The sequence below is a fragment of the Rhodnius prolixus genome, unplaced genomic scaffold (genome assembly GCF_049639745.1).
Source record: "Rhodnius prolixus isolate KJV_2025 unplaced genomic scaffold, Rpr scaffold_4, whole genome shotgun sequence".
Lineage (NCBI taxonomy): Eukaryota > Metazoa > Arthropoda > Insecta > Hemiptera > Reduviidae > Rhodnius > Rhodnius prolixus.
Window position 1 is genome coordinate 41,340,158 of NW_027411614.1, and position 21,036 is coordinate 41,361,193.

Here is a 21,036-nt window from a genome sequence, read left to right on the forward strand (position 1 = left end):
ACAAAAAAAAGCGTCACCGGAGATCCAGCCCTTTACAGGGTCGAAGGATGTTAGAAAGAAAAATTATCATTTTATTTATTTTATTATTACTATTTTTTAGAGAGAGAGAGATTTGCACTAATTGATTGGATTAAGAATCCTTGAAAGAAAATTTCGTTTCTTTAGAATTACAATTCGTAGGGGAAGGAAGGCAAGGCAACGTCCATCCTCCAAATTTTTTAATGTTGTTTTGCAAGAAATATAAATAATTTGTATGGAATTTTTAAAGATTAGATATAAATAGAGAGCTGCTCAATGAAATAAGGTTTGCAGAAAATGTTTTTTTAATTGAGAAGATTTTTTATGAAATATAAGGATAATATTTCAGGAAAGACCTTGTAGGGAGGAGAGGAATTAGAGTGATTTGTACTTACTGACTAGCCTGTAGAATGTGGCCTTTCTTGTATGATTGTTGTCATGTTCATTTGCGATGCAGTCAAAATGATCTGATTAATAAAATCTTGATAAGATAAATAGTAAAGAACTTTAACTAGGACAAAAGATCTCCAAAAGTAGCTAGAAGAATCAGGTTGTGTTGGTAAACATTCAATAAACATCAAAACAATTGGAACTGTATTTGCTCTATATCTAAATAAACCTGGTCACTAATTATAAAAATAAAAAATGAGAATCCAAGATATTAACTATAATAATAAGAGGCTGGGTATTTAAGGGAGACGTAAAAAGAGAAAAGTAGTCCCATGTGATAATATCTGCGATGGACAGAAATCAAAGCAAATTAATAGGTTGTACATCATAAAATATTTATTGTACATGAACTACTTCAGCCACGGTAATATGCGATTCGTTTCAATTTTAAGTGTAACGTAAGCTTCTATTAATTTATGAACTATATTTTTGTGTTAAAAGTAATAAATTCAATACAAATGGATAATTAAAACGAGCAGATTTATGCAACATAATTTAATTTGATAAATTCTTGAATAACAAGTATAATATTTTATAAATTTGAAGGAGTGGTAATGTCAATATAAATCATACAATAATAGTACAACTTTTGGTTGCTAAAGTAACATTAATTAAAACAAATAAAATTTGTACATGGATGCTTCATAAGAAAAAAAAGGAATATTGTTTTCCGAATCACTTCTTTTAAAGGATTTTTTTTTTTAATTAACAATTAAAAAAAAAAATATACCAATAAATGACGCTTTTTGATACTAGCCAATTTATTATAATTGTAAACTTCTCTTATTATTCAAGATTAGGATAAAAAAAAAATGTGTAAAATTGTTTTTAGTCAAGGTAGTTTATTTGCCCGAACCAGTTATATTTACCACTTAAAAAGACGTATGTACATTCGGGTGTAAAAAATAAATAAATAAACATTACAACTTACTAAAGCTTTCTTTTCTTCAATTAAACAAGAACCAAAAATGCTGCAGTACTAAAACAAGAAAATATTTATTCGCTTACATATCAAATACATAAACTTAAGTAATATTATGTTTATGTATGAAGTACTTAAGATTTTAATATTAACAGTTGCTTGTGAAAAGATTTCGTTATTGGGAGAGCATTCTTTGATGTACTTTTTTTTATTAAAACTAAATTGAATATTAAATGAAATATAAAAGTGCCACAAAAAATACTAAGTGCCAAAAATTTAAATATTGCACTTCCCGTAAAAAATAAATTATAGGCTAAGATTTTCAGTTTATGTTCATTCCAGTGAAAAGTTATTTCTGTAGGCAAACTTGGATTCGAACTGGGGATCCGCACTAAACCGCCTCCCTCCACCCCGATTAAAGAAGAAGTTTATGCTATAATGTTCTATTGGCAAACGTATAACTTTTATTGCCATAAAAAAAAATCATATGGGAATAGAGCATTGAATGTCCGGCAAATCACATGATGCTTGAAGACTACGATGCAAGCAATTAATGAACTGTTTAGCGGGAATGAATGTCAGTAAGCAAGTATCTCAATCCAACCAATCGTGCGTCATAGGACTGAAACTGCGATTCCAAGATAAAAGTTTGTTCTGAAGAAGGCATAGTTATACTGAAAATAGACATTCAATGGAAAATATTCACATTGTCATATCCGAAATGACTAATCTTTAAGGTGGATAGGATAAACGGTTTAAAGGATGTCAATGCGAACAGTTTACAGAGTATAGCGTCGTTTGTTATTTCAATTAGTCTTGCCATGCCTGAGGTTTGTCACGACACATTGCTAGACTCCACTAGAGCAAGGAAAAAATGAAAGTCGCAATTTTGAGTTCTCTGCTCAAGTTAACACCAGCTGTTATGGGTTCGGAAGTGCCATTAGGGTTTACAACCACCTCTGATCTTTATCCGCGGTAAGATTCTTTGCTGGCACAACGTTGACTTTGAAGACCAAGTTGGTTCCCATTTAGAACGATAATGCTTATGCCATCTTCTACCAGGGCAATTCTCTACCCCAAATTGTACGAATTTGTTACACCCTTCCATTAAAAGAAAAGGTAAATGGTTCTGCCTTCAGCCAACGTAAGAGAACATCATAGCATATGATTGTCTGCGCTCAATACATTTCCCTCATCCGCTAAGAACTTAGCTAGCATCTTCATCAAGCCTACGGGAGATATGCCACTCCTCATTCAATCTATTGCACCATCAGGTAAAGGAATGTATCGTTGACTATGGTGACATAACCATTATTTATTTTTACCTTCATTGTACTCATTTTCTCCCCAATGCAATTCACTTTTATTACTAAGGCCAATTTAAGTAAACTGCGAAAGTTACAGAGGCTTGAAGTTTACTCCTTCGGACTGTATAATGTTTTTGGCACGCACTTTATAATATAACTTAGAACTCATAAACATTTTTCTAAATAAAATTACACGTAAGACTTAAAAAAAGTATGTATTTTTTGGATTAATTTTAATTTTCTTTAAATTATTGTATAAGGCGTTCTTGGAAAATACCATTTATTAGTTTAATAAACATTTTGGTAGTATGAAATGATTTTTAAAAAGAAAGGAAAAAAATTGCACATTTAATACATGTAAATATAAACAATTAATACAGTGTTTTGGACTGATTTTTGTAATTAGTTTTTTTTCTCTAATTCAAGTATGGAATGTATATTTCCATGCAAACAATTGTATATTAATTCATTTTATAATGGTTGCAATTCTTATAAAGAAAAAGAGAAATCTGTAATAATGTATACTTCAATGAACACCACTTTTTATTAAACATTCATCCTTTAAAAAAGATACCAAGTTGTAGGCCGCCGTTCAGTACTTAATTTTTATTTCTTCTTTTTAAATAGGCCTTCAAAAAAATCATGGTAAATCCTTCAAAAAAAAACAAAACAAAAATTGAAAAAGTATCTTCACATTCCCAATACTCTTAAACATTTCAAGTTACAAATGACTTGAACATTATTTCCTTTGTTTACTTCATATCTACATAAAAATTTAGTAAAGTATGTAATAATTTAAGAATGAAAGTTTTTTTATAACCATCTATTTCTTTTCTTTCAATTTTTAACATAAATTGCACTAAGAATTGTATATTAAATGTTTCCATTTCGGAACATATCTTTGGATTTGTTTACACCTAAATAAAAGGAATCATTGCCATAAATTGTTTGCCAATGTATGACCGGGAAGTGATGGATTGGACGAAGCACGCTGTGTGCCCATATTGAGGGTTGCCATCTGTTCGGCCAACTGATTAAACACATCGATTAATTAAAAATAATTCAAATTTATTTAATTGAAATTTAAAATTCAAATAAAGATGAAAAAGAGAAAGATAAAACCTACCTTATTATGTTGCAAAGAGGCTGACATTGAGTAAAATGGATTTGATGCTGGGTTTATTACAGGAATTTGTTGGGGATAAACGTTGGCCTAAGATAAAAATAATTAATTTTTTAGTGAAGATATGTTGTACGATTATTTACTTATAAACTTCAAAAATAATAAGGGCGAATCGGTCAAAGTAAAGAAAAGACCATCGATTATTGAACTAATTTTTTGGTCAATCAAATTCTAAAAAAAAGAACACCTTTATTACGTAGAAAGCCTTACAAAACTTATTATTAAATGAATAAACACAATTAAAAGAATTATTTTTACAGGATAAAATCAAAGATATTATCTAGCACTGCAGACCTGACCACATTTTAAACACGACTTCAAATTTTGATAGGAAGCCTAATCCCACTATCCCATAAAAACCCCCGAAAGAAAAGATCGTTTAATTAAAAATTAATCTTTCAAAGAAAAATGTTCGCAGTTAAATCTACGTAAAGTAATGCTTACTCTTTCTAGCAGGATATACGTCCAACTTCGTTCAGATGTTGACCGAGAATCGAAACAAAACTACCTAAGTTTGCAGTCCACGCCACTAACCGTTTGATACGGTGGTGCCTTATAGATTTATGTACATATTACTTATATACAAAGTGGTATCTACACACTTTCGGTTGAAAGATTTTGATCAAAAACTTATTGCCACCTAAGTAAAAATATCAAATCTGAACTTTCTGCAATTTTTCGTTTTGATATAAGTACGTTGGATGTACACATACAAACAATACTTTGTGAAACACACATTTTGGATACTCGGCACATGAAAACGGATGAATCCTGTGAAAAGTGAAAAATCTGCTCGACTGCTTTACTTTCTACTTATGAAGAGTAGCAAAAAGTAAAATTGATTTCATTGTAATTGGCCAACAAAATAAGTGATTATTCCAGAATATCCGCTTTTCGACTATGTAGCAACATGCGATGCGATTTGCTAATTGTTCTAAGCTTCAAGTTGCTGTACAACGCAAATAAAACAAAATGAGGTCAGAGGGTTATCACAGGTCAGGCAACTGCAAATTTTAAATAAAAATATAACTCCTTCTTTATATTTTTAAGGACGTCCCAAACTATTGCCCTCTCTGACTCACATTTACGAGCAAATGGTTACTTATGATAAAAATAATGAAGATATTAGAAGGATAATCCATAGTTTTATCTCACGTAATAGAAATCACGTGAAATGCAGATGTCTGATGATACACTGACTACATTTATTTAAACGATTAATGTATTTTGACAGATATTTGATTTATTTCATAAAACGCAGAAATTTTTGGCTTTCTTACTGAGATAACCAATTATTATCAATAAGTATAAAGATGAATAAAATCTACCTGTGTTTGTACTGGTGGTTGAGTCACACCATTGAATCCTTGATATAGCTGTGGCTGTTGAACAGGATACGCTGTCATCTGAGGCTGCGACTGATATATGCCTGCTGTAACAATAAAAAGTTTTTTGGTTCTTTAACTCTGTGCTTTATTTTAAAAAATGGCTGCACCAAGTGCATTTTTATATAAAAACTTATTTAAAGCAGGAAAGTCACAATCGTGAAAATGGAGATAAGAATACTAAACTAGGATCAATATATGAAAAATGGAGTTAATACATCAATTAAACATTTTTCGTTAATCAAAATTAATAAATACATATACATTATATATATTATATATTTATACATTATGTATTTTATATAATATAAATAATAATATAAAAACTTAATATAGTGTTAATATATTTATATGTATTTATACTTATACTACACAAATATTTATTTAAAACATAAGTTACTTATTTGTTTGACCTTTATACTTAATCAATTTTGGATTTCCTTTCAGATAGGGATATTTCTTTGAGAAGAAATAATAAATTCAATTTTAAAACCAATTCAAACCAAAACTCGCAGATTTAACACTGTCTAACACCACAAAGAGGCTTATTGAGGAACAAAGATGTGTAGGAAGATTCTGGTATTAGAAAAATTCAGATATTGCTTCTTTTGGTAAATTCGAACAAAATTAATGCTGTGTACAAGAGAGCTTAATGCTGAGCACACATAGCAAATCTTTATTTCCAAATCTGTCGTGGATAACTGGAAGGTAAATCACGCCAAAACTCAACTTCAACACCTCACCATGGATGCAATATTGATCTGGCAAACTCAGATTAATCAATTGACGTAACTATGGATCCCTTTTACAATTATAACATAAATTTTTATTTACAATTAAAACTTTTTCCTTCCAACACTTCCTTGGGTAGTGAGCAGAATTACCAAAAATATAAAAGTACCTTGAGCAAACGATGTTTGCGGTGGTGGGCCTTTTGAATATAAAGCTAGGATTGAATCTTTGTCCAATTTGCCGCCAGCAGATCCCGAAGAGGGTAAACTGGTCTGATTGAAAAAGTTTTCTTCCTCTTCGCTCCGTTTAGTAGATGAAACTACTGGCGAGGAACGGGCAGAAACAGTTGCTGAAGTAGTTGCAGAATTTTGAATTCCGCTGGTGTTGTTAGTATCATCCGCAGACAAAAACGAAGTGAATAGATCCTCTCCTGTCGCGGCATCATCGTTAGTCGGAGTGTCTATAAAAAATTATAAGAACTTATGGATGTATATAAATATTTAAGAGTAGTATTACCAAATTTTTGTGAATAATAAACAAATTATTGCTTATTAAGAAGCTAATTACTGATTTAAATTACTTATGTACTTTAAGTTACTTATGTTTACAATAAACTATGTGAATCTAAATCTTAGAAATTAAATTGGTCGTTTTGCTTTCAGATGAAACTATTCAACCTCATGGGCTGCTTCTTTAGTTTATGAACTACAACTTTAATGTGTTTTTTTTCTCTCACACACAAGTACTTGATTCTTGCTGGAATAATTTCGCAATAAACTGCGAGGTATTCAGAGATAAAGATTGCTGTCTTATTTTTTTGCGTTATTTATCTACTTTCATGACATACACATTCTCACCACAACGCTTTACCAATTTCTCCTCTCACTCATTTTCTATTTCTCTCTCACTCCCGATCTACTGACATGATTATCTTTATATCTGTTATTACCGTAAATGACGATCTCGTTACACTTAGCACTTGTTTTGAGATATATCTAGACTAACAGAATAAGAAATAAGCTATGTTTGAGCTTTACCTACACAAGCTTATTTGAAAGGTCAACTAGTTGTCTAGACAAAGGTGTGGAAACACTTTCCTCATGGGTTCATATTAAATTTTCAGCAATCGTTTTATTAACTTAAAAACGCTCTTAATGTAAAATAAAGGCAACCTACTGAAGGGTGAATCTAGGTTATAGAATATTTGATTAACTTGAACTTAAGAAAATGTAAAACTTAAGAAACAAATTTCGCATTGCAGCGAAATTAATTCACTTTACTTTGAATCAATTATTTACGATAACATACGATAAAGAGCCCATTTTTCAACGATGCAAGAAAAGTATTTTTCACTCGTTTCACTTATTAAAATTTCTCTTATTAAACTGGTAATACCAGTTTTTAAAGCAGTTACACTTAAAATAACACAAAAGATGAAGAAAATCTTAAAATATGTACACACCTAATGAGAGGAGTGCAGGGGCTTGTAACGCAGAATTCGAATGCCTATTAGAACTCTTCGGAGTTGAACTTGTAGGTTTAGCTAAAGGCTGGGGTATAATGTTATCAATTTTTTTTCTTACAGGTACTTGTATCTAGATAAAAAAAATGTTACATTAATTTTTTGTTATGTATTTATAGTAATAATAATATAGTTAGTCCCCCCCTGATGCATCGACTGCCTCGGTCATTAGCGTACAGTTTGTTAAATCTACTTTTAGGGTATTATTTATTTTTGAAGGAGATCATCAGGGATTTCTGGACTGGAAAGAAGGAACGAAGAAGTAGGGAAATAATGGGGGTGAGAGGTTACGCTTAATGTGTATAGAGGAGAGGAGACTGAAATTGATTGGATATGTGGTGAGGATGGAGAGGGAACAAATAGCGAGGAGAATGTTGGAATGGTTAGTGGAGGGCAGAAGGAAAAGAGGGGGACCCAAGCTAACTTGGAGGGACTTGCTAAACTATAGCCTATAAGGAAATAGTTTGCGAGAGCAGGATGCGGGGGACAGAGAGAGATGGAAGGAATATCTTAGAGAAAATTTCGATTGAGGAAAACCTCAGCTTTGAGGAAACTCCCATTAAAAAAATAATATTTTTTTATGATTTAAGGCGCGTCAACATCTGAGGTTATTGGTGCCCGGAGCTCTTTCAGTGCACTGCCGGCCTCCAGATATGTTCTCTCGTTATAGACAACCCTTTCCATAACCGGACAGTGAGCTGTAAGAAGCTCCTAGGAAGAGAAAACCTAAGGGCTAGCAGCTGAGACCTCCGCGTGGGAATCAAATATGCTAACTGCATAGCTAATCCCTTCCCTATTTCTATTTATATTTATTATTATTATTTATTATTAATTATAGTTACTATTATGGCTGGCAGCGTACAAGAAAAGACTGCGCTAGTGACCTTACATGCTGAAAAAAAAACTTTGTTTAAAAGTCGAAAAATTGGGCAAATACAACCAGTGGTATCTCGGAAGGGACGGTGGATGTGAGTTTCAGTCCGTTGAAACTCTCTCAGGCTGATCTTGAATCCTGATCTTACCAGGTTAGAAGTGCGATTCCCAGCAAATGTAACCACGGATATACTTACATTTACAACAGACTGAGGGGCTCATTATCTTCATCTAAGCGGAGGTATTAAAAGTAGAAGTACCGCGTCTAACAACAAATGGCTAAGGGGACCTAATTAACCAACAGCTGTCTTTGTATGTAACGCTGGTTAACTATCTGAAGCTACTATATTATCAAAGATCATAACGCAAACATTTTTTTAGACTTTTTCCAGTACACACTCTACTAAGAAAATTAACTGCTTGAAAAATTACTCACACTAGATACTCCTTTGCTTTCTCTCTTCTTACGTCTCGCTCTCTCGCTTTCTTCGTCTAATTCCTTGTCCCAATTTACCTGCAATTAAATTGATACAGTTCAGGGATAAAAATCAAATATGTTTCATACTTTGCTACAAAGAAAGTATTACAATACCTGTGGCAAAGGGGAAGGTACCCATTCTTGTGCTATGTACTTTTTAGACTCATATTTTGCCCTAATAAATGACTCCAACGCCGAGTCAGTTTGTGGACGTCTAAAAGTCTCAGGGAGATTGGCTTCGTAAACAGCGCGAGCTCTCGAATTACCCATTTGTTGTAGGCTCTACAAAAATAGAGCAGAAATAATGAAGTTATATACAGTTTTAACAGGAAAATATTTTAAGAGTATAATACAAATTTATTTTTCACAAGGTATTTTCAAGAAAATACTTATATATTTGTCTTGTTTTTTTTTAACTTTTGAACACATTCATACTAACTGCTCCACCCTATCTAAAAGTAGGTAATCCCAATTAAATCAAAATAAATTTCCACTATTTGTCTCGGTGCCTCACAAAATAGAAATGCCAAAGTTTAAAGCAAGAGAACCAAAGAATGTTACGCTCAATTACACTTAGTAAGTGGAAGAATTGCAATCATGTCAGATTTTCGATTTGGAGTTTCACCAGATATACAAATTTTTAGGTCTCCTGTAGTGATTTTTTTTTTTTTATTAGTATGTGTACATGTAAGTTTGAGAAGCAAACTCTCTAGCTATAAAACAAAAAATAACTTTATTAGTTTTTAGCTATTTTTTCGAAAATTTACTTTTAGTGTTTAGTTAATTTAGTGTTAGTACAATAAACTACCTAATTTTTTTTTTTAATGATTTAAGCGCGTCAACATCTAAGGTTATTGGCGCCCGGAGCTTTTTTCAGAGCACTGCCGGCCTCCGGACAGTGTTCTTTCGTTACAGACAATCCATCACCGGACAGTGAGCTGCAAGAAGCTCCTAGGAAGTGAAAAGCTAAGGGTCAGCAGCTGGTTTCGAACCCGGGACCTCCGCGTGGGAAGCTACTTAATCCAGCACAAATTCGTGTAAAAATATTCACGTAAGTTTCTGGAAAATTTAAATCCGTAAGCTGTAATAAGTTCAAGTAGCGACTTCACGACTGATTTTTGTGATTTTTTCGAAAATGATAGCAACAATTTTTTTTTAACTTATAGCCATTTGCCTCACACAGATGTCAGTATAACACATGCACCTGCCATTTTTAAGAACATTAACAAGGTTGAATGGCATTGCTAGAATCCCTAGTTGAAGAAAATTGTGTTCTACCACGGGAAAATTTCCTGATTTCTTTTTGTTTACCTTTCACGGTTTTATCGAATACGTCAAAAATTAATATAAAATAAAAAAAAAGCCCAGTTTTTAGGCTGAAAAAGACCACACAATATTGCCAATCCATTCTGCGCTACCTTTACCAAACGAAGCGTTTAAGACAAATAATTCAGCATTACAGGGATATAATTAAAAAGGCTTCAACTGCTATAAGGAAAAATTTCTATAATTTCTTACTCACCACAACTTGAGAAGGTGTCCATGAATCTAAATTAACGGACTTCACTTTTGATATATGGACCCCTAAATTCCTGTGAATACCTGCACATCTGATACAAAGAAATATCCCAAGATTCCATGACGCCCACCGTGGTCCTGTAAATGTTTATTATTTAACAATCTTTGACAGACCTGTTCTGTTTTGCAAAATTTTCATCATTTAAATTCGAACAGATGGCTACATTTAATTCATTTTTATCGACAACCAACCTAGTTACAAATTCTCTTTACTGAAACTTAAATTATTTAACCCATGTAGGCACATAGTATTTGATTATTACAAATTTTTAATAACTGATCGTACCTTTTGCATCGCAATCCACACAGTACTTGTTATCTTCGTCTCTTAACATTTGAGTAAGAAGATTTTGACATTTATCTTGGATTTGTTTTTGTCTGTCTTTTTCTGCTTTCGAAGACATTATAGCCTAAAGTCTAGTTGGTTTTAGCCTTATTAACAATAAACTAAAATAACATCTCTAAATGGTAAGTAACAAAATAAACTTCAAGTCCCGTTCCACACTGTCAAGTACAACGCCATCTTTGATTTAGCTCTGGTGCAGGTTATATATCGAACAGTTTAATCGATATAAAATCGTCTAATTCTAAAACATTTTTAAATTTAGGGGTAGCTCTTTGTTCAACACATAATTGCAATTTAAAAATAACTTAATTTTAATGAACACCAAAAGTTATTTATCTAAAATTTGTAACCAAACAATTTCATTGCGCTCCTTATTTCTACCTAGTGCGTAAAATTTCGTAAATTAAGTTTAAACCAGGTGTATTAGTTTTTAAATCTCCCGGTTAGGATTTAAAAAGGTTTTTTCGAAAATGGTCTGGGCACCAGCATGCGAAAATGCAGTGGAGTCATGGATAATTCACATCTAATAGTGAAAATCATCCATCACCTGATGATGGATAAAATCAGTATTTCTATATTTCGGTTTTCATTCGAATCCAAAAATTTGCAAGAAAAATCCTCTACTCTTAATACCACATACATACTTGAAGTTTTCCACGAAAATGACTCCAGGTGATTTTCTGAAAATAGTACTCATTCTAGAGTTTGTAAATTAGTTCTAGATTTCTGGAGGATTAGCACATAATTCGACTAAAAAAAAATTTCAGAAAAAGTGTAATGTCACTTCTGCTGAGGAGTAGTATACTGTTTATTTTAAGGCTAGTTTAGTGTACGGAAAGTCGTGAGAAAAGTCAAACTAGATTTTTCTTTATTATTCTGAAGCACTTTTTATTAGGCATTTTTCTCATTTTCACAGATTAAGCACCACATAGAAATTCCCTCAGTTTTGATACACTTTCATTTCAAAGTAATTCCCAGGTCTATTCATTAGATAAAGTTGGTAAAAAGGGCATAGCGAAAAGCAATATTTCCAAAATCCAAAAGATAATCCGATTTTTAATAAATTAATTTTAATTTCTTCTTAGTCCCAACATACATAAAACTACAAAAAAAAGCAATTATAAGTAATATAAAAAATGCATATACAAACGCATTCTAGTAATAATTAAGACGATTAATTAAGCATATTTAACAAATTTTATCATTTACTTTTTTAACAAAACGTAAAAATTTCAACATAAATGTATACGTGATGAGGTAAATAGAATTAAATAACTACTATTGCAAAATAAAATTTAATAATTAGTTATGGTTTACAAGATCAGGCTATATAAAGCCTTCATATAATTATATAAGATATACACGTAATTATTCTCTTATTTATTTTCCCTTAATTATAAATTTTATGACCACTAGTTATTTGAATGTTGAGGGTCTGTCAACCCTTTAACTTTCAGACGCTCTGCTGTTTTCAGAAATACGTTTAGTTGGTCCTGGGGTACATTCACCTCCCCAGAATAGATGAATTCCAATATAGCTGATAAATGTTGAAAGGGTACATCTTTAAGTATAATGATAGGGTGTTTTGAAGGATTTTCCTGAAACATTCAAAAAGTAGGTATAAACTGAGATAAGAAATATATATTTACTGTTAATCTGATTTGCAATTGTAAAGCATATAGAAGAATAATAAATCTGAAAAAGATGTTCGCCAACCGTAGCAATCACTGGACGCGAGTTGAACTCTAAGAAACCATAGAAATTGGAAGGGAATCTGAGCTTATTTTGGCCTTTGTAACCTGAATGAATATTCATACAGCAAATTGGTAACAAATAGAAAATGGGAAAAATTGGTAACGAATTTGACGGATCAATGGTACAGTAATTTAAAAATTTCATAAATAATTTTTCTATATCGTCACATCTCATTCACAACTACTACTTGTTCCAATGTAAAAAAACGGAATGTACATTATGTTTGATTATCAAAATTAAGAAAAAAAATTGTAATTATCCGTTTATTAACTGGTTTGAAATTTTTTTTTATTAAAAAAAAGCACTTCAAAATGGTCTTTTTCTTAAGTAAAAAATGTTAACAGGCAGAACATGACCAGATTGAACATCAAATTCTCGATAGAGATAAAAATTCTTATACTTCATTAGCTAAACGTTGTTTATGAAAAAAAAATTATAAATTGCCCCCAAAAAAAAAAAATGCAAAAATAAATTCAACTCAATTCCTAAGTAAACATTTATAAAGCAAAACAAAATATGAGAGAAAAAAAAGAACTGATCCAAAACAGCAAGTAAATTACCTTTCAAAGATATTATTTATGGTCTAATCCAAATATAAAACTACAGCTTAGAAGAAAATTCGGAGATTGAATATCGTGATGAAATTTACGCTACTTTGTGTACATATCTTTATGTTTGACTTTCATAACCCAAATTATAAGGCAAGAAATTTAAAAAATGTACATAACATCAATGAATGATCACTAGTTGTAATTAAGTCTTAAATTACATTGTGAAAGTATATTCGGTATACAACAATAAATAGATCATCTGATGCAAATAAGTGAGTCTGGGACTAAAATTTAGGCACACGATTCAAAAGTGGACCTTTATACACACAAATTACGATGCAATCTTACAATAAATGACATTTCCCCAGCAAGTATCACGACATACTTACCTCCAATAATGTCTTGAAATAAGGCGAACATGCAGAAAGAACCATTTTATGGGCCTTACACGTTTGTCCATCGCAGGCGAGTGTTACGTCTGTGAAACTTTTCTCATCCCTTAGATGTTTAAAAGACGTTACCATGTTACTCTGAAAATCGTTCCATTTGAGAAAAAACTGCTGCTGATCACCAGCCATTTTTGGTTGGCTATCAAACTAACAATTGTCCACAAAAGGAGGTAGAAAAGATATCACAAATTTATTTGATATGGAAAACTCCAATGACAAGCTTAGTCAAACTGATCACAACACAATACCAATATGGCGTCCGGATCAACCAACAACATCCAAATCTATTATAAATTTATCTTATGATACAATCATAATAACTAATTTAAAAAAATCTTCAATTTAATATATGATTAAATTTATTTTGTTTTTTATAATTTATAAAATTAAATTACTTTCGATTATTTTTTATATCGATAACTACTTGATTAATTGTTCTTGCAAAATAATTCGTGAAAATCAATAACAAAATTTCATAGATGAAACGAACACGTATTATGAATTAAATAAATTCATAAATTCGCACTTATTTAATAAAGTTTACATGTAAAAATAAAAGGTATTGATAGACGAATTACTCAAATGAATACTGAGCTTGATTAAAATCATATATTGATTATAGATTGTACATTAGAGTAGAAATTAGCAATTTCTTTTGCAAAAACCAAAACAGTTCGGTTTTAAAAAGTTATATACAAGATGTACAGTTCTATGATAATGAGAGAAATTCAACTTTAAATACAAGTAAAATTATTGGGGCACAGGAGTACAGTTATTCCTGAAGAGCAGAATTAAATCTGTTTCAAATTTAATTATTAATTTAATTTCAATTGAATCTACAAATTAAACGCATTCTAATATTTTCTTAATCATAAAACCGAGATAGTTTATGCACAAGTTAAATTTAATAATGTACAAGTGTACTTTGCTACTTTATAGGGCAATGTGTTATTATAAACTAATGTGATATGATATTCTACACTTTAAAATGATTGTTCAATAGTGTGTGTATATATGCATAATAAACCTCCGTGAATATGCAGCGAGTTTTCTTGTGGCTTTTTCCTAATTGTGATTAGCATTAGATTCGCTTATAAGACTTATTAAGGAAAAACAGATATCATCCTAGTTAACCTATTTACTTCATTTATACATATGTATATACATATCTTAACCTAATATACATACATATGTATATCAATCATTTATATATTTGATAGGCACATGGGGAAACGGCTAATCCTAGAGAATCCCTGCCCTTAAGTTGGAGTCAGTTCCCTAAGTCAGCATACAAGTTACACTGGACACACCTCCTGACTATCCGAATGAAACCATTATCATCAGTATAGCAGCTCATAGTCATTATTTTTTGTTGTTTTTGGGTAGAGTACGATAAGCTTAGAAAGCTTGCACGGTGTGGTTTTTTTTATTCTTCCAGGCATTTTGAGAGGGAAAGGTCCTTTTATATTCTAATAGTGTTGCAATTGAGACCTCAGATGACACGCAGAAACGATTGGTGGTTAATCTGCACCTTGTTTTCATGCTAGTTCTCCAAGAAAGGTTTTTTTTCTGCTTTGTACGAAGAACTGGACCGTCGAGCCTAACTTAAACTTTGACAATAAAAGCCACCTACTAATAAGAGAAATTAAGGTCATAATTTATACTTTTTCATAATTGGTGATGAGAGAAAGTATTTTGAAGAGTCACATTTATAAACTGACGTTTCATAAAATATAAGTTTTGAGAAACTTAAGTACGAAGTGTCTTTTTTTCTTTTTTTATGGAGTTGTCTGACTTTATTTTCTTTAAATTACAATCACTTTCACTATATTCAATGTTATTCTTAAAGCCTGTGGTCGCTCATTGCAGTTATGAAGATCTACTCATTTTGCCAAGTAGAAGGTGGTAAAATTTCCTTTATAATATAGTTCAATGGTCTTATGTTTTAAGAGAAATCGTCAACCGCAATTAATGGCACTACAAAAAAAATATAAAATAATTTTTTCGAGTTTTCATGATTTTCTCAAAATCACTGAGGTACAATAATTTTTCTGGAAGATAATTTTAGGTCAGGTGTTTGACTTTACTTTAAGGTGATTCTCCTTTGCCCACATACTTCTTACATATTAGTAATATTTAGTTTCAACTATTCGAGGTTAAAAAAAAGGGTGATTAGAGCCTTAATTAATTGTAATTAGAATAAGTCGTCAGAGATTGAAACATTATTATTTATTTTTGTGCATAATGACACTGAATGGAGGTTTTCATAGAGCGCTAGGTTTATGGGTCGGAAACGAACACGACAAAAGAGGACCCCATCGTATCTTACGTTTAATAAGTTACATTTTATTTTCTGCCTTCATCCAATTGTATCAGAAAATCTAAAATTTTGCATTCTTAAGATCTTCCTTTTAAAAATATTGTTTTTTTTTGTTTGGCTTCCTAAAAAGGTTAAGATAGCGACTTTAGCTGATCCTGAATTATAGTTTTGCACTTGAAAAAGTAGCTTTAGCTAAATCTTTCAACTATAATTTATTAAAGCAAATTACCACATTTTAGTGAAATAAATAATATTACGATAGAATAAAGTACTTGTATCAAAATACTTGTTATTAAATATCTAACCAATCTTTATTGTATTAACAATTGTTTTGGCTATTTTTTTTTTTTTGTTACAATAAATATATAAAGAAACTTACAAATTACGGTTTTATTATTAATTACTATTGTTATCATCCCCATTAGTTACACAGAAGCGTTATTCTTGAGACAACTCGTACAGATGTCTTAGCATTTCGTTCTGACTATGTTTACTAACATAAAGTGTTAACAAGGCCACACCATAACCCGTGGCACGTTCTCCAGAATATGCTGGAGAGGCCATATCAATATGTATCCATTTACCTGGAAAATCAAATCCTAAATGAGCTAATATAAATAAACCGGCACAACTAGATTGTGCATTTGCACGATCACCAACTGAATTTTTCATATCTGCAACGGCTGAATTGAATTCAGGAAAATGTAATTCAGGGCTGTAAGGTATTGGGAACAATAGATCTCCAGATATTCTGGAAATACCCAACAATTCTGTTTCACAATCTTGACAGTTGGTAAGTAATGCGCCGTGATATTTACCAGTGGCAATTCCCTTAAACAAAAAAGTAAACAAGATTTTAAGGTTCTTTAACTGAATAAACGGTGCTAAATATATTTAAACATTTTTTAAATGAACATACCTGAGCTCCGGTTAGCGTAGCAATGTCGATTACGAGATCTGCTTTAAGATCTCTGGCAGCATAAACAACTCCATCGGCCAGAACTAATCGACCTTCTGCGTCAGTATTATTAATTTCTACAGTACGACCGCTGTATAGTGTTTCTATGTCATCTGGTCTAGTAGAGTTTGGTCCTACAGAATTTTCTGCTAGGCAGAATACTCCATACAATTCAGTGGCAACGCATAACTCAGCTGCAACACGTAATGCACCCAGGATTGCCGCCGCACCAGCACAATCTCGTTTCATGCCTGGCATCATTACCTGTAAATTAGCAATAGTTTCTTATAACTTTATATTCTTTAATAAATTTAAGTATATTAACATATATATTCAACGTTATGCTTTTTCGTGCACTTTTTAACAGTCATACCGGACAGATTTAATAAAAGTACACATAAAAGTTCTCACTGAGTTTGAATCTTTAGGAAGGTAGTTAAGTGATAAAGTAATTATTTATGTAGCACGAATGACCTGAGTAAACAAAATTATTCAGCTTTGTTACTCAAAAAGTTGGGGAAAGGATTAGCTAAGTGGTTAGCGTACTGCATTCCCACGAGGAAATCCCGGATTGGGACTACTGGCCCTAGGATTTTTACTTTCTAGGAGCTCCTTACAGCTCACTGTCAAGCGATGGACATGTTGTCTGTAACGAGAAAACACTATACGAGGGCAGTATAGTGCACTAAAATAGCTGCGGGCGCTAATGAATTTAGATCTTGAGGCGCCTTAAATTTAAAAAAATTTGATCTCTCTCTCTCTCTAACATTCAAAATATAACCCACTGTTATACAACAAAAAGTAATTACTTTGATTCACTTAGCACAACGAATAACTTAAATGTAGGATTTATTTAAATGAATCATAAAATACACTGACCTTACTTTTAATGGATAGTCCTCCTGTATCATAAACAATTCCTTTACCAACCCACGCAACTGTAGCACATTCAGTTTTTACTGCTGGACAATATTTTACAACAACTAATGCAGGTTCGACATTACTCGCTCTGCCAACACTGTAAATTCCGTTCATACCACGTTCTTTTAATTCCTTGCCTCTTATTACAGTCATTTCTAACTCTGGAAACTCACGTACCACATTGCTGATTTCCTAAACAAAGGATATTATTATGAATTAATCCCTTAATCGTGTATATCCTTAGCTACAGAGAGAAAGTGATACTTTCTCTCTGTAGCTTTAATTAAGTGGAAATAATACCCAACACAGTTATTACGAGAGATATATTTAATATCCATGATTCATGACTTAAACGTAATTGTTGCTTTTCAGTTTAGTAATGAGAGGAAATTTGTTTTATATTAAAACTGAAATGGTGATTGAATCAGAATAGTCAAATTGAAAGATAGTCAATTTATATACCCACTGGCAACTCATATAGCCAAGAAGAATTGCCATAGTATTTCTTTATAAAAATATTCACTATTTTTATTCAGTTGCAGTGTGCTATAAGGAAGCAAAAAATTATCATCTCTTTGAATTAATTAAGCAAAGCTAACCAATAGCTGTTTAATTCCTCCCCGAAAGGTTTTGAAGGTAATGTCAGCTCTTCGGATCGAAGTGAAATTGGCGTAAGAGAAAGTAAAGAGTTTAAATTTTTTTTTAACGTTTATTGCGAGTTGAAAGCAATAATTTTGAAAAAAATTAAAAATAGTCGAACTTTGTAAATCAATATTCTCACTTCTATAAAATTTGTAACATTCATCAAGTTACAAGGAGTATCCACAATTGCAGCTGCTTCCCTCACTGCCTGTGATAAGGTTGTCAATAATACACAATCTAATGCAGGTGAAGACTCTTTATCAGTAAGTATAAATTCAACTGTAACTTCCACTGTTGCATTTTTACCAGCCATAGTTTTCATGCTGAATGCTGGATATGAACGAGCTATAGCAGCAGCTGAAGCCAGAACGTCAGAAAATGGACAAACTACCTGTGAAATGAAAAGTAAAAAAATATATTTACAATATAAAATTGTTTTTCTTATTGCTAGTTACTAATCTGCGAGAACTCACAATAATAGTCTCTGATGCTCCAGAGGAGTTAGACTTAATAACTCCAGCTAAAGCATGAGGACGGGCAGAAGAGTTGTGCCTGGAACATTTATTTGGTAACGAAGCTAGCGTAGCAAGATTGATATACAGAGAGATAGTATCAGCTGTATTGGGATGCAAAGTAGACAACGCATTCTTGAAAACCTTTAAAACCCAGAAATAGGTAAAATTACGATTTAATTTTTATTTCTATTTTTACAATAGGTTAAATATTATAATAATTATTCGTCCAAACAATGTTACAAAAAATAATTTATAAAGTGTAACTACCTCTTCGGTGACCCTTGGCTCTAGTTTATGCCTCACATCATCGAAAGTGATTTTATTCAAACACGTTAACTGTCCAACTATTATTACTGGTTGTTTCTGTGGATCGGATCTCTCGGAGTCTGTAGAAAAATTTATTTTTACCTCTCCTCCATTTGAATTCTCCATCTATCAAAGAACAAGTAGAACACACGCTAAAGTAGACATAGCATCTGGGAATAGCTTAAGTCAATCATACAGCATTCTAACTATAATGCAATTAAAATAATTCTTAGGAAATGCATCAACTGAGTTGTTAGCGAACACTGGATTTCAACGCGGAGTTCACGCGTTCGAATCTAGGAGCTGGCCCCTAGATTTTCTTTTCCTAGGAGCTTCTTACAGATCACAGTCCTATGATTGGCAGTGTTGTCAATAAAGAGAGAACACTGTCTGGAGACATGCAGTGCACTGAAAAAGCTCCGTCAATAACTTGGACGAAAACGCGCCTTAAATACAACAAATAAATAAATTAATTCAAATTAGGCTAGCGATCTATATGTTCAGTAAAACACTTCCTAATAGTAATAACAATAATTGGATTCCTACAGAATAGGATCCTTTTTAATAGACGTTTTAAATAACATAAATTATTATTCAAATTGGCTTGTTAATTGGCTTATTGTCAATATTCGCCTTTTTTATACAACCCTTATACAACTGTCCTACCGGACTGCTTTAATAAAATTTAACACTACTATACGATTATTTCAATTCCACTTGTATTCTTTTTTGTTTTTTTCTCTTATTCTTTTGCAACCAAAAACTTAATTTATGAATACAAAATATTAAGAGCAAAAAAATTTCAAATTGAACTGTGAAACTTCCCTTGAAAAATTAGTTTACTTTTGCTAGATGAGAAGCAGTTTAAAATAAAAATTATTAAATAAGTGTAGGGTTCCGTTTTATATAATAACTACAATTTAATAAGTAAATTAATATACGTTGATGGCGGATGTTATCATCTAAACCTCGTTATGTAAGAGCGTTCAGTTCCAAATAGTCAATATAATTCCATTTTGTGAAAGCAAAAAACACGCGCATATTAACAGTTAGAATGAGCTCTTAATCGCTTAAACAGAAATTAAATATTTTTGTAAAGTTTTTAAACTATTATAGTTTAATAAGCTAAAATATTTTTCTTTTTTAAATATATAAATAACCGCTACTTCTTCCAGTAAATAAGGATTCAGTAGAGTCAAGAAGCACAACGGAACTTATTAAGTAAAGAATTGGTGAATGGTAGCGAATTGGTACAATTTCTACTCAGAAAACAGTCATTAAAAAGTGGAGAACTATGCTTACAAATACGAGAACAGAAATCGTAGAACAGACATATGAACTTTCAAGTAGAATGTTCTATAATAGTAATTGATATTATTTTTATTTAAAAAAAAAGACTGGATAGTACCTACTTAATATTCTATTTTTGTATTATATAATTTATTACTGAAATAAATCTTTAAAATGAAAACAGTTGAACAACTAAGAAAACTGTAATTTTTTCAAAATAGAATAGTTAAAATAAATTAAAACTTACTATATTAACTTTCCCAATGCTGAAATATTCACTCTGCTTTTTTGTTAATACTCCTCAAATTTCAACTTAAACAAAAAAAAAAAATCAATCTGTAACAGGACCAGAGAGAAATAGAAAATGGGTGAGAATAACCGTTACCAACCTCAAATTTATAAAACACAAGTCATTCCTAAAAATATTGCAAAATCTAGAAATGTCATAATAAACTGAAATAATGTTTTACCCGATTTGTATCAGTTTTCAAAAGAATATTAAAACTACTTAAAACATCCCGATTTATTAAACACA

General features: G+C 31.5%; 3 protein-coding genes across 4 annotated transcripts; all 3 read right to left on the reverse strand.

Moving 5' to 3' along the window:
* Positions 1 to 948: 948 nt before the first annotated feature.
* Positions 949 to 10,992, reverse strand: LOC141456327 (stromal membrane-associated protein 2-like). Of its 2 annotated transcripts, none has more exons than XM_074132233.1 (9): positions 10,735 to 10,992; positions 10,393 to 10,526; positions 8,985 to 9,152; positions 8,829 to 8,891; positions 7,460 to 7,592; positions 6,167 to 6,457; positions 5,209 to 5,312; positions 3,824 to 3,910; positions 949 to 3,727 (listed from the first exon to the last, which is right to left on the reverse strand). In XM_074132233.1, the coding sequence occupies exons 1-9, from the start codon at positions 10,850 to 10,852 to the stop codon at positions 3,629 to 3,631; spliced, it is 1,197 nt and encodes a 398-aa protein (XP_073988334.1). In that variant the 5' UTR covers positions 10,853 to 10,992; the 3' UTR covers positions 949 to 3,628. The 2 variants fall into 2 exon arrangements, with proteins under 2 accessions (XP_073988334.1, XP_073988333.1); XM_074132232.1 differs by having other exon boundaries at positions 8,829 to 8,906; positions 10,735 to 10,991.
* Positions 10,993 to 12,073: 1,081 nt separating this feature from the next.
* Positions 12,074 to 13,819, reverse strand: LOC141456331 (longitudinals lacking protein-like). The gene is made up of 2 exons (XM_074132237.1): positions 13,490 to 13,819; positions 12,074 to 12,392 (listed from the first exon to the last, which is right to left on the reverse strand). The coding sequence occupies exons 1-2, from the start codon at positions 13,676 to 13,678 to the stop codon at positions 12,207 to 12,209; spliced, it is 375 nt and encodes a 124-aa protein (XP_073988338.1). The 5' UTR covers positions 13,679 to 13,819; the 3' UTR covers positions 12,074 to 12,206.
* A 2,333-nt stretch (positions 13,820 to 16,152) lies between these two features.
* Positions 16,153 to 21,029, reverse strand: grsm (probable aminopeptidase NPEPL1 granny smith protein). The gene is made up of 8 exons (XM_074131090.1): positions 20,891 to 21,029; positions 20,749 to 20,813; positions 19,173 to 19,337; positions 18,864 to 19,046; positions 18,530 to 18,781; positions 17,707 to 17,940; positions 16,789 to 17,091; positions 16,153 to 16,700 (listed from the first exon to the last, which is right to left on the reverse strand). The coding sequence occupies exons 3-8, from the start codon at positions 19,335 to 19,337 to the stop codon at positions 16,308 to 16,310; spliced, it is 1,530 nt and encodes a 509-aa protein (XP_073987191.1). The 5' UTR covers positions 20,749 to 20,813; positions 20,891 to 21,029; the 3' UTR covers positions 16,153 to 16,307.
* Between the last annotated feature and the right edge of the window lie 7 nt (positions 21,030 to 21,036).